The sequence below is a fragment of the Arachis stenosperma genome, chromosome 1, assembly GCF_014773155.1.
Source record: "Arachis stenosperma cultivar V10309 chromosome 1, arast.V10309.gnm1.PFL2, whole genome shotgun sequence".
Lineage (NCBI taxonomy): Eukaryota > Viridiplantae > Streptophyta > Magnoliopsida > Fabales > Fabaceae > Arachis > Arachis stenosperma.
Window position 1 is genome coordinate 61,328,366 of NC_080377.1, and position 12,435 is coordinate 61,340,800.

General features: G+C 32.4%; 2 protein-coding genes across 2 annotated transcripts; both read right to left on the reverse strand.

The window, feature by feature from the left end:
- Positions 1 to 4,544: 4,544 nt before the first annotated feature.
- LOC130980272 (nifU-like protein 5, mitochondrial) lies at positions 4,545 to 5,333 on the reverse strand. The gene is made up of 3 exons (XM_057903952.1): positions 5,188 to 5,333; positions 4,972 to 5,083; positions 4,545 to 4,637 (listed from the first exon to the last, which is right to left on the reverse strand). Exons 1-3 carry the CDS (start codon positions 5,331 to 5,333, stop codon positions 4,545 to 4,547), a joined length of 351 nt encoding a protein of 116 aa, XP_057759935.1.
- A 516-nt stretch (positions 5,334 to 5,849) lies between these two features.
- LOC130941462 (3-ketoacyl-CoA synthase 4-like) lies at positions 5,850 to 7,041 on the reverse strand. Its single transcript, XM_057869976.1, has one exon. The coding sequence runs from the start codon at positions 7,021 to 7,023 to the stop codon at positions 5,980 to 5,982; it is 1,044 nt and encodes a 347-aa protein (XP_057725959.1). The 5' UTR covers positions 7,024 to 7,041; the 3' UTR covers positions 5,850 to 5,979.
- Positions 7,042 to 12,435: the final 5,394 nt, after the last annotated feature.

The following is a 12,435-nucleotide window of genomic DNA, read 5'->3' on the forward strand; positions in this document are numbered from 1 at the left end:
TGACAACGGTGAAACCCTACATACAGCTTGCCATGGAAGGAGCCTTGCGTGTTTGATAAAGGAGACAGTAGGAAAGCAGAGATTCAGAAGATGGAGCATCTCCAAAACCTCAACCTATTCTCCACTACTACAAAACAAGTACCTATTTCATGTTCTTTTGCTTTTCACAATCAATCCTGATAATTTCTGATATCCTGACTAAGATTTACAAGATAACCATAGCTTGCTTCAAGCCGACAATCTCCGTGGGATCGACCCTTGCTCACGCAAGGTATTACTTGGACGACCCAGTGCACTTGCTGGTTAGTTGTGCGGGGTTGCAAAAGTGTGATTGCAATTTCGTGCACCAGTATGCTTGATAAATTGTCCCAATTATGCGTTTCTTGAAATTGGTATGCCTATCCTAGATTGTGAATAGTGCAATTCATGTTTCTGATTTTGATAATTTGAATAGTTTATGAAGCATAGATCACTGTTATTGCAAATGATTTGGGACTGCTTTTGAGGTAGTTGAGACCTGAGTGGCAAGAACAAATTACTAAACCAAGCATAATAGCATCTCAGCTTGCCAGTTTGAACAGAATTCTTGAGTTTTAGTATTTCATAATTATCTATTCTTCATTAATTTTCGATGATGTCCTGGTTCATTTTCAGGATTGCAAAAGCTTTCTTTACTAAACTTGGAAGGGTGCCTTGTAAAAGCTGCATGCTTGGATTCTCTTGCTGATTTAATTGCTTGATATACTTTTATGCTTATTATGTTGTTGATCTAGAAAATTGGTCACTTTATTATATTTCCTAGAAATAATACAACTATACAACTACTAAACCTATAAACCAGCCAACATATTTAAGGATAAGAAGAGAAAAAGATGATACTTTTATCAACAAATAAATAACTTGAGTGGTTTATACACTCTGCTGTACAAATGTTATCCTCAATTATCAATCCAACCTAAGATATTATCATATTGCAAGCTCAAAATTGCTTCACCAAAATTAATAATGAATGAAAGAATGATTAGAGAGAACTCAATAAAGGCAACCTCAAGCAGGAAGATCATTCTAACATTACAATGCACCCTTGAATTCTTCCAATTTGCCCTCGAACTACAGGAAGATTAATGAGTTCTAGTAGCAGTCCCACTGCTTCCATCCTCTCTTCTGCATCTCTTGTTAGAGACTTCATCACTGGTGATAAAAACTCGGTTTCTGCCATCTTCTCTTGCACAGTACTATTACAAAAGATAACTAAGTAATTAACAACAACAAATACAGTCAATTTCACAAGAAATGTTGCCTTATTTTCAGAATTCTACCTTTGTCTCATCTTTGTCCGAAGCCATATTTCCTAACAATTGAATGATGTTAAGCTTCTCTTTTCCATAATCATATTCATAGAAAACTGGATTTTTTGTAGGAAAAAAGAAAAGAAAAGAATAATCAGTTACACAAGTAGTAAACCGTAACTGGGAAACACATGATAAAGGAATTAACTTTATAAGAAACTAATGGAAAATTGAGAGCAAAAAAGGAAAAATCAATCACACACATAAATTCAAGAAATTCAGAAGAAAATTGAATTGAACCTGTTGAGAAAATGCAAGGGATGACTAAGAAAATTGTGAAAACACCAAGAAGTTTAATATTTTGGTTAACAAAGTTAAATTTCTTGCCACTTTCTCATATAACTCAAGCTGTTTCATGAGTTGTAAAGATTCTTTAAATGATTAAGGCTCAAATATTTATTTATCATCACATGACTTATACTGGTTTAGGCTTATAAACAATGCTTGCCTGTTTCCTTGCATAAGAAGGTGGTTGTGAATTTTCTGTCTATATGCTATTTAGTCCATTCATTTGCCATTATTTTTTATTTCAGTTGAAAAATCTTTTGTTTTGTTACCAAAATGCTAATAGTTTATTGCCTTTTGTTACCAAAATGCTACGTGGTTATTGCCTTTTTCATTGTTACCAAAATCTTTTGCATTTTGATCATTCCCTCTTGATGCGGGAGTTCTAGTGCAACTCTGGTTTTCCATTTTTTCTGGGGTTTGAAGTGGAAGTGGGAGTTTGGGTGATTTGGATTACACCCGAGAGAAGGGGCTGGTTGATGCAGCTTTTGGTTAAATAATTAAAGGTTCATTTATGCTCAGTTTTGAAGATGCTGTCTGATCAGAGAAAAAAGGTAAACTTACTCGGCTCATATGTCTATTTAGATTCATATGTATGTATCTTAATATGTTTTGGATTGGTTTTGACTTTAGAAAAGTCAAATAATGCGATTAATGTGATTGTGATGCTATTGATATGTTTCCTTTCATGGAGTTTTGCTTTGATGCATTACTTTAGTGTTTGTGAAATTCAGGGCATGGATTGGATCTATGTGTAGTTTGAACTAGCCCTACTTGAGCATTTCCTTTGGATGGTAAATGATTGGTTTTGTTTATCAGTTTATAAGAGTTTATCAATTAAAAATATTATCAGTTGGCATCACTTTTGGCGGTCCGGCAATACTCCGCTATAAGGATCGATTTAAAGAAGCTGTCTTCTTGCCTTTTGACTCACCATCCTGGAAGATTTTATTCTCTCTCAAGCTTGTTGATAATAGTCTACTAGTACATATCTGACCTTGGTTATTCTCATTCTCAATGACAGGTTAATGGGCTGCTGATCATCTTCTACGATCCCTTCTTGGAAGTTAGGTTCATTATTATCCAATAGATCAGTACAGGTATGTAGATAGCTGGTTGTGTGAGTTTTATTGTGTTTTATTAGGGTGTGTTTGCGAATTCTAGGGGAAAGAAAGTGCATGTTTGGTATCTAGTGAATCTTTGTATCTTTGCATTGCTTCCAGAATTACTCAGACCTCTGTCAGAAGGGTAATTTGTTTCCTAGTCTCTTGTAATATCTAGTGAATCTTTGTATCTCTGCATTGCTTCCAGAATCTGCTTAAGGGCTCTAAGATCCTTTCCTGAATTATTAAACTGAAGATATGAAATCCTTTTCTCAATTTCACCATATACAGAGTGGGAGGGTTTTGAAGCTGTTGTCAAAGTCTCACTTCCCTTGGAAACTTGTAAATCAGGATCTTGGCTTGCATCAGGTTGCCTCCATGGGATTGGTTCAAGTGAAAATTGTGAATTTCCGATTAAGGCATTGTCCCTTCTAGAAGTCCCCAAGCACTGGTTTCTTGTTATGGGGGAAACTGGACTTTGGTGTTGGTTATATCCATCACTCATGCAAGACATTTGCGAAGAAGTATCACAAGCTTGTGTGCAATCTAGGAGTTCTTCCAGTCCCATTAACTTTGCTACAACACTCGATGCTCTCTTAGGAGTTTCTGGTTCTTACTGTTGCTGCCTAAATATAACTGTATACAAATTTAAGTTGAGCATAAACAGGGAGCACTTTTATTTATCACAGAAACATGGGTGTCTATTGCTCAGAAGCTTTGAAATATTTGTGGAAAATCCCAAATCTTATATTTGATATATTATTGTTATTATTTGTAGAATCATGTATCACTTGGGAATGTATAAATTCTTCTAGGCTTTATAAGAACTTCAAGTGCTCAACACTTATAGGCAATCAAATCATTGAAAACTCAGAAACAGGAGAAACTTTTTTTTGATGCATATGTTTGTAGTTTTTATGCTTCAGCTTCATATGTTGTGATTGTGTTGGTGAAAGTGCATATTTTTAGATTTTGTTTTGCATTTGCTTTGATTACTATACACATTATTGATTTATTTGATTGCATTGGCAGCTGTCTCGCTTGAAAATTCAAACCCAAAAACCAAGAGCATTGCTGAAGTTAGTCTCATGTGGGAGATGTATCTCTTCAAAATCTCCAAGATAGTTTTGGGAATCTCTCAGAGGATCTATCCCACTGCCATTGTAATTTGTATTTGCCTGTATTTAGGCCAGTTTTTTTTTCCTCCTCGTGTTATAGGGTCCAATTTCATAAGGCTAATCCTTATTTTCATTTAGTCTAATAGAAAGCATATAGTTATATATCTAATGAAGAAAAATTAGGAATGTAGTTGATGTAGTTATTCCATTTTAGCGATAATATGTTGTATATTTTTCCTTCCAAGCATAAATTTGATGAGAAATTTAAATTTAGATTCAATTCAAAATTTTATTAACTACTGTAGTAGTATCTTTTGTTGGAGCTCTATTAACTGGTCTCAATTATTGCTTTGGTTGTTCTGTTGAATAGAAAATGTAAGCAAGAACTTGTCTTATTTCAGGACAAATCTGTGAGTTCAGTCTTGTGTCTTGAACCCATTTTTTTTAATTTGGTTTTATATCATATTGAGTAATGATAGAGGACTATAAAAGTGTGCATATAAACAGTGGAGTTAGATGACTCAAAATTATCCATTGAGTTTTTTTTTTTCAGAATCTATACTCCCCTTTTATAATATTTAACATGACTCAGAATTAGATGAACAAAATCAGAGAGTTATATTTATTACATAAATAAAAAACCAGGATTAAAAGGGATTAGGGATAGACTGTAATAAAATGCGAGTCAATCAGAAAATGGTTTGGACAAACTTTGCAGATTGAGCTCTTGCTTTCAGAGTATCCTTCTTTGATCTCGCCTCCTGTATCTTACTCTCCAGAAGCTACAGGCAATTAACAAAGCAAAAATGGGATAAACTTACATCACTAGTTATAACAAAAAATTTCTGCACTATAATTAAAATAGTCCAACCATTTTCAATAGCTTATAGGATTCTGGGAAGATGCAATTTCTTACAAAAACAAAGTTACTAGCACACTATAAATTTTGGTTTCCAAGCATACCAAAAACAAAGCTGCTGCTCTTTTTCTTTAAAAAAACAAACAAAACATAAAAAAACTGGAAGGGCAGAACAAAGTTTGTTTCTAAGAATAAGCATAGTCTAGAAGGAAACAAGAATTAATTTCAGTACAAGAAGATATCCCAGAACTTGTTACCTCAGGTACATAATGCATCAACATATTTTCAATGCTGAATTTCAAAGTCACCGAAGAGCTTGGGCACCCACTACATGCTCCTTGCATCTTAAGTTTTACTATTCCAGTATCCCTAGATAAAAACCACAATAAACAAATTAACTTGGTACAAATATAACTCTATAGTGCCCGTAGTTGGACGCTCTTCCTAAAAGTTTCATCCATGTGCTTCAAAACCAAAATAACAAACTATTAAGAACTTCCAGATCAAATCCTCGATATTCAATGTCTCCACCATCATCTTTAACAGCTGGCCGAATATGAGTCTCCAACAATTCCTTGATCATTGCAACAATTTCAGAATCATCCTGTACAAAACACATGCATACTACCATTTAGTTTAGGCCTCTCAAATATTGTTGAGTACATACTCAAATGTACTCCAGGGTTAAAACATTTTCATACTACAAGGTACTTAGATTAATTAGATACAAGTATAGAGTATGCTAAGGAAAAAACCATCTGAACTGAGTAGGTGAGGCACAAGGTAGTGAATGCCAATTTAGTGGGGAAATGGTGCCTTTATATCAAACCCAAGAAGAACAAAAAGAAAAAAGAAAGGTACAAGAACAGAGACAAGTTTTCTTCCAGTTGGCACAACACAAAAAATTACCAGAAGGGAAAACGATGCCTAACTTAGCAAAATGTTTGATGACTACAGTGATTAACCAAACTTAGTAGCATCTCATACATGATAGCAAGGAAAAGCAAAAGTTATTATATTATTGATATAAATCTAGCATTAGTCTTTATGCAACCAAGTGAAATAAAGGATTCAGTGACAAATACATAAATATTAATTTAAGGATTAAGTAACTAAAACAGAAGCATTAGAATAATTAAAAATAACAACAAAAATAGGCTTCTAAAGTGATGATTGAACAGCTGAGACATTATCTATTATCTCCTTGAATAGGATTGATTATTGGCTTATGCTATGTGTACCAGAGAGAGTAGCAGAAATTAAAGCTATGTAACAACCTGCACTGGATACCTATGAATGCAATCTTCCCAAGGAGACTTGGGTGAAGCCTTGACATGCCTAAGTGACTGCCACACTGCCCTGTTACACTTAAATCCACTTCCAAATGCAATCTGCCACACCCTATTCCCCTTCCTCATTCTTCCCTTGGCTTCAGTGTATGCCAACTCATACCAAATAGAGCTTGAAGAAGTGTTCCCAAATCTGTGAAGTGTCATTCTAGAAGCTTCAACATGCATAGGCAGAAGCTGAAGATTCTTCTCAAGCTCATCAATCACAGCTCTCCCATCAGCATGAATGCAGAAATGATCAAATGCAAGCTTGAAATCATGTATATAAGGCTTCACTTTTGCATTCAGATGCTTCTTAAAAACCAAAGTAGCAAAGAACAGAAGCTGTTCACTTATTGGAAGAACAAGAGACCCCAAAGTTGTGATGTTAGTCTTCAAAGCCCCACCAACAATAGCCATAAGATCCTTTGAGAGAGAAACACCAGTTTTGCCATCATCATCTTGTTCTTGATACACACACCTGAAAGCTTTATCATCAGCACCCTTATGAGTCATCACAACATGAACAAGCTTGTACTTTGCTCTTCTCTTAACAGAGCCTTTGTTGGACAAGAAAACAGCAGAACCACCAACACAGAACAAACAATTTGGGATCATCATAGATTTCTTGTTCCCAAAGTACCAATTCTGAGTAATGTTCTCAATGCTAACAACAACAGCATAAGTGTTCCTATGAACTTGAAGCATGTCCTTAGCAAGATCAATGGCTATAACTCCTGCACTACAACCCATACCACCCAAATTGAAGCTTCTAATGTTACCCCTAAGCTTGTACTTGTTCACAATCATTGCAGAAAGTGAAGGAGTTGGGTTAAACAAACTGCAATTCACAACAAGAACACCAATATCCTTAGGCTTAATCTTTGTATTAGCAAAGAGATTATCCAAAGCACCAAACATAACATTCTCAGATTCTTCTCTTGCAGCAGCCATGGAAGGAGTTGGAGGGATATGATGCATGACTTCGGGTACATACTGACTATCGAAGTCTAAGGTTTTGTTCTTGGTTGAGCTTCTGCTCTTTGAACTCGAAGGAAGGAAACTGGAATGGAGATGAGTTTTTCTACTGAGCAGTCTGAGAAGAGGGGGGCAGAATCGTGATGGAGACAGAGGCCAGGCGACGAACACAACTCAGAAGACAGTGGTGGGTTGGAAGAATCTGCAACGACCAGACGAAGACGATGGTGACTGAGCGCCCGACGGACGGTGGCAGGAGCGCGATGGAGCAGATGAATACCAGGAACTGACGCGCCGAGGTCGAGGAAGAAGAAGCTGTGATTCTTGAAGGAGGAAGAAGCACGGACGACCAAACGACGATGGTAGTGCCTGAGAGCGACGGACGGCGGCAGTCCTTGCGGCAGTGGTGGAGAAGCTAGGGTTTAGGGGAGAAGTTGTTAAGATAGGGGTATTCAAAGGGTATTTTTGTCTAATCAAATAAAGGAATGATGTTTAAGTCTTTTCATTAAAATTAAATAAAATTTATTTTTTATTTTTATTTAATTAAAAGGGTGTTTTAGTAAAAGTGGTGATATATTATATATTTAAAAAAGAAAAAATTAAATGCTGACGTGGAAAATAAATTCCATTTGTCTTATTGTTATTTGTCCACATTTTAAATGTATCGGTACGTATTAATTTATCATCGTACCGTAGCAAACACCTTAAATCAATTCAGATACATTCACAATCTCCTTCTTCGAGCTGGTATGCAACACTCCAAACCAATAAATACACCTATAATAAAATGGGAGCCACTCAGATAAAGACACCTAAAATGTCTTTTTTTAAAGATGTTTTTTAGTAATTAAAATTTAATATATAATCTATTAAATCGTATTATTTTTGTCAAAATTAAGCTAGACAAATTGATTTGACCCAAAAAATAGTAAATCAAATGTTGAACTGATCTAAATTAATATTATTTTTTATAAAAAATAACTACAATACCCTATTATAAAAAATGACTAAAATACTTCTATTATATATATATATATATATATATATATATATATATATATATATATATTAATTTTGAGAATTCTAAATTCTAGTCTTTTATTTTTTTGTTGTCATAGGGTTTGAATTTAGAATTTTTAGAATATATATATATATATATATATATATATATATATATATATATATATATATAAAATAGGAGTATTTTAGTCATTTTCTATAATAAGAGTATTGTAGTCATTTTCTATAAAAAAATCATATTAATTTAGATAAATTCAAAATTTGATTCATCATTTTTCATTCAAATTAATTTGTCTAACCTAATTTTGACAAAAATAACACGATTTAATTGATTATATATATTAAATTTTAATTATTAAAAAACATCTTTTAAAAAAGACGTTTTAAACGTCTTTATCTGAGTGGCTCCCATAATAAATACTTTAAGAATACATTTTAATAATGGGAACCCCTTTAAAAGTCCTACATTGTATTGTTCTATAGTAGAGGGGTTGCAGTATATAACAATCACAAGGTCAGATATTACTATATTAGTTACTCAGACTGAAAAGTAAACCACCCCGAATTCGTGGGGGATATTAAGATACAGAGTTATCAATTTCTTGAAATAATAAGAAACAATTTTTCTAGTATGTACCATATATGTTTTTACTTGTATAAGGTAAATACAAAGAGCAAATAATACTTTATCAATTCAATTTTCTTTTAAGTTTGGTTTTCAATTCTCTTTTCATCTCTTTACATTATTTCTATTTAAAAAAGTACTGAATTTAGAGTTTAGTTTATAAAGTTTATTTAATTATCTAAAACCTTTTAATATCTTTTAATTTTGTAAGAAAAAAAAAGACACTTATTTTCTTGAAGATTAAAGGTTAAAAAAGGCTTTCACATTTTTTAATTTCATTTCTTTACTTTGATGCGCTCATACATGCTTGCTAAAATGGCCACTCGGATTTTGTGTCAAAGTTGCCGGCATTACAAACAAATTACATAGATAATGACTGATTGCAATTTTCATTGACAATTTCAAATTTAAAAAATAAGAAGGCGGTGATAATGCTGTTGTCAAGTTCCCACTTATTAGCTGTACTATACTAATTAAAATTAACGCGTAAATCTTTAGCCTTTTTACTTGGTAATATAGATACGATTCTTCTTTATATAATTGATTGGCCTTTTTATTTGAAGTTTGAACGGCATTTAATTTTAGATACCATTTTTCTTTGGATTTGGATTTTCTGAAATTTAAATTTTATTTTAGAGAGTAAAATATGATTTTTTTATTATTTATTTTATAGATGAAATCAAAAATAAATATAAAAAAAATTATTCAAAAATAAAAGATCATATTTTACTCTCTAAAATACAAATTTAAAATTTAGAGAATCTACATTTTTTTTATATAATTAATTGGCCTTTTGTTTGAAATTTGTACTGCATTTAATTTGTCTGTTCTTACTTAGTTACTTTTAGAATTTTCCTTTATATTTGGGATTACGAACATGTGCTCAAAAGACATATTTTATAATTTTAAAAATATTATAAAAATTAATAAAAATTAATAATTTTATATTTTTAATATATTAAATACATAAAAAATTTATATATATATATATATAAGTGTTCACATGCAGATTGTCCAAGTATTCAATGACGATTTAGATGTGGGCAGCAAAAAGACCATATTTTTCTTCTCTTTTTATATCACATTTATTAGCTCTTTTATTTTACATCATATTTAAATATTTTAATATAATTTAAATATTTTAATTTATTGTAAATTTTTTTAGGTTGAGGTATTATTTAAAATTTAAGTGTGTTTTGGGCTTGAACGTGAAGTTCAAACGTCTAATAGTATTTTTTTCTAACATTTTTGTCTGGACGATAATAAAAGTGTAAAATCCAAAAAAATTATGAAAAGATTAATTGAAAAATTAATTATTAAATTAAAATAATTAAAACGCACTTGGACAGGATTGAAAATCAAAAATTAAGAATTCAAAAATTTAACGATAATAATTGGATTCAGTGAAATTTTTTTAGTGGGAAAATATAATTTTCTGCGAAAAAACGCGTAAAAACAAGTTCTGGTACTTTTGCCAGTTGTATTAGCTTAAATCTGCCTGTTACTATGAGTGAGAAAATTAATTTAGGAGTAAAATTTAAAGTTAAAATTTATAATTTGGAGAAGTGAAAATAATTTGAATACAAATTATAACACTAATCTTAAACAGTTTTGGTTCAAAATCAGGCCAACGGACTAAAACGAGTCAACTGAACTTAAATAGGCCCAAACCCACATATATAAACACTCATCCACACACTTAATACCATCACAATCCAAATTTCATTGAGAAAGAGAGAGAGTTCCACGGAAAGAGAGAAAGGAACTACAAAGTCAAATTCATTATTCACCTATAATTTTAATCACCTATAACTTTTGATTCGGAGCTCTAATTGATAAGTCATTTGCAGTCATGTGTTGCTCTCCTCATCCTCTTCAATTATATCTAGGCATTGTAGTGAGTCCTTCGAAGTTCTCTGCCCAATTTTATTTTTCTCTTTCAATTTGCATTTTAGTTTGGTGTATATTGAGTTAATGAGATTTTGGTTATTTAAGGGTTCTCTAGTAGGAGTTATTACTTGGTTTCATCATAAATCTCAGTGGGTAAGCTAAGAAATTATTAAACTCTCGTGGTTAGTTGAATTTGATAAATTCTAGTGTTTGATTTTGGTACAATATATGAATTTAGATTGAATGTATGCTAATTAGAGTTGATATGGTGAATTGGATTGTTTGGAGTTGAACTTTATGTGGCTAAACTTTTGAAAGCTTGTGAGGAAGAGGTCCTTTTTGGTGGTATTGATCTTGGAGAAAAATTGGCTAAAGTACGGTTTAGGTTTCATTTAAATATCATGTAATGTGACATGAAGTTAGGCTAGATGCCTCTAGGAATAAGTTTGAATTGTGTGATTGGGTAGAATTAAAATATTGTAATTGATGAAGTGTTGGTTTTAATTTTGATTTGGTGATTGGTTGTTTATAAGTTGTGAGAATGTGGTATGAGCTTGATGATTGAAATTATAATTTGATGAAATAATGAATTATTGAGTTGATGAGTTAATGAATGTTGGACTAGAGACTATAAATTTTGGACCTCAGGCAGTGACCAGGTAAATTTGGGTAAGTGTGATTGATTGGAGTGTATGAATTTGGTGAGATTATGTTTGGATTTGCTATCTATTGCATTTGGTATTAAATACGTGAAAAGTAGTTGGATTTTTGAGTTGTTGATTGAAGTGGTTTGCAATAAATGATTAGGCTTGGAATTGGATGGAAATGGGTGATTTGTGTTATAAATAATTTGATATAATTTGAGAGTGTTGATGGATTATTGAGGATGTTTAGAATGTAGTTTGAATTGGTTGTGGATATAATGAGGATTTCGTGGCTTTTGAATGGGAATTATTTGATGGATTGATAAAGTGGAAGTTAAATTGTTAGGTGATGAATGGTTAGAGAAGTAGAGAATGAAGGAATCTATGTTGAGATTGTTTAAGAATGAATGTGGTATGGCTTTGGTTTGGTTTGGATTGTGAACCTCTTGGAAATAAGTAATTTTCTATTTTTGGGTAAAAAACAAGTTTTTAGCCAACTTTGGCGGGCTGTAACTCGGTCCTCGGAGTTGAAAATTTAACAAAATTAGATTTTTATGAAAATTTTTTCAATATCTCTTCAATGGTTCAAGAATGGTTGAAAAATAAATTTTGCAGAAATAGTTATAAACGTTTGAAAATTTGGTTTTAAAACTGAATTCTACAGAAATTACAGAATTATGAGGTCATGCGTAAACACGACCCATGCGTATAATGCATGCGCATCTTTAGTAGTTTTTAATTGTTATTTCGTTAAATAGTGCTGGTGATTTAGTGTTTTATTTGGAATTTCATGTTTTTAATCTATGTTCTTAGCATTTCTTTTCTTAAATTCAAGTTAGAGATTTTTCTTACTTTAATTGAGATTTTTGGTGCTTTGATCAAAGCTCTTTGGAGTTGTTTTGTGCTTTGATAAGTGTAAGAAATGAAACAAAGATCAAAAGAACAAAGGAGGAAGCCAAGGACAAACTTTGGAAGAAAGGACACACTCTGAAGGCTTGCGACACACTTTTTCCAAAACCAAAAGTCAATATATTTAATCCTGGAAGCTTTGCCGTCCAACGTGGTGATAATGGCGTCCAACGGCATTTGTGCATACGCATGCCCCATGCATATGCACAAGTCGTGAATTCAACAAAGTCATGAGTACGCATGACCTCCGTTTCTTGTCCCACGCCAGTTTTGTGACTTCCCACGTTGAAGTAAAACAAAGCATAGTTTGGGCCATAAATTGGAGCA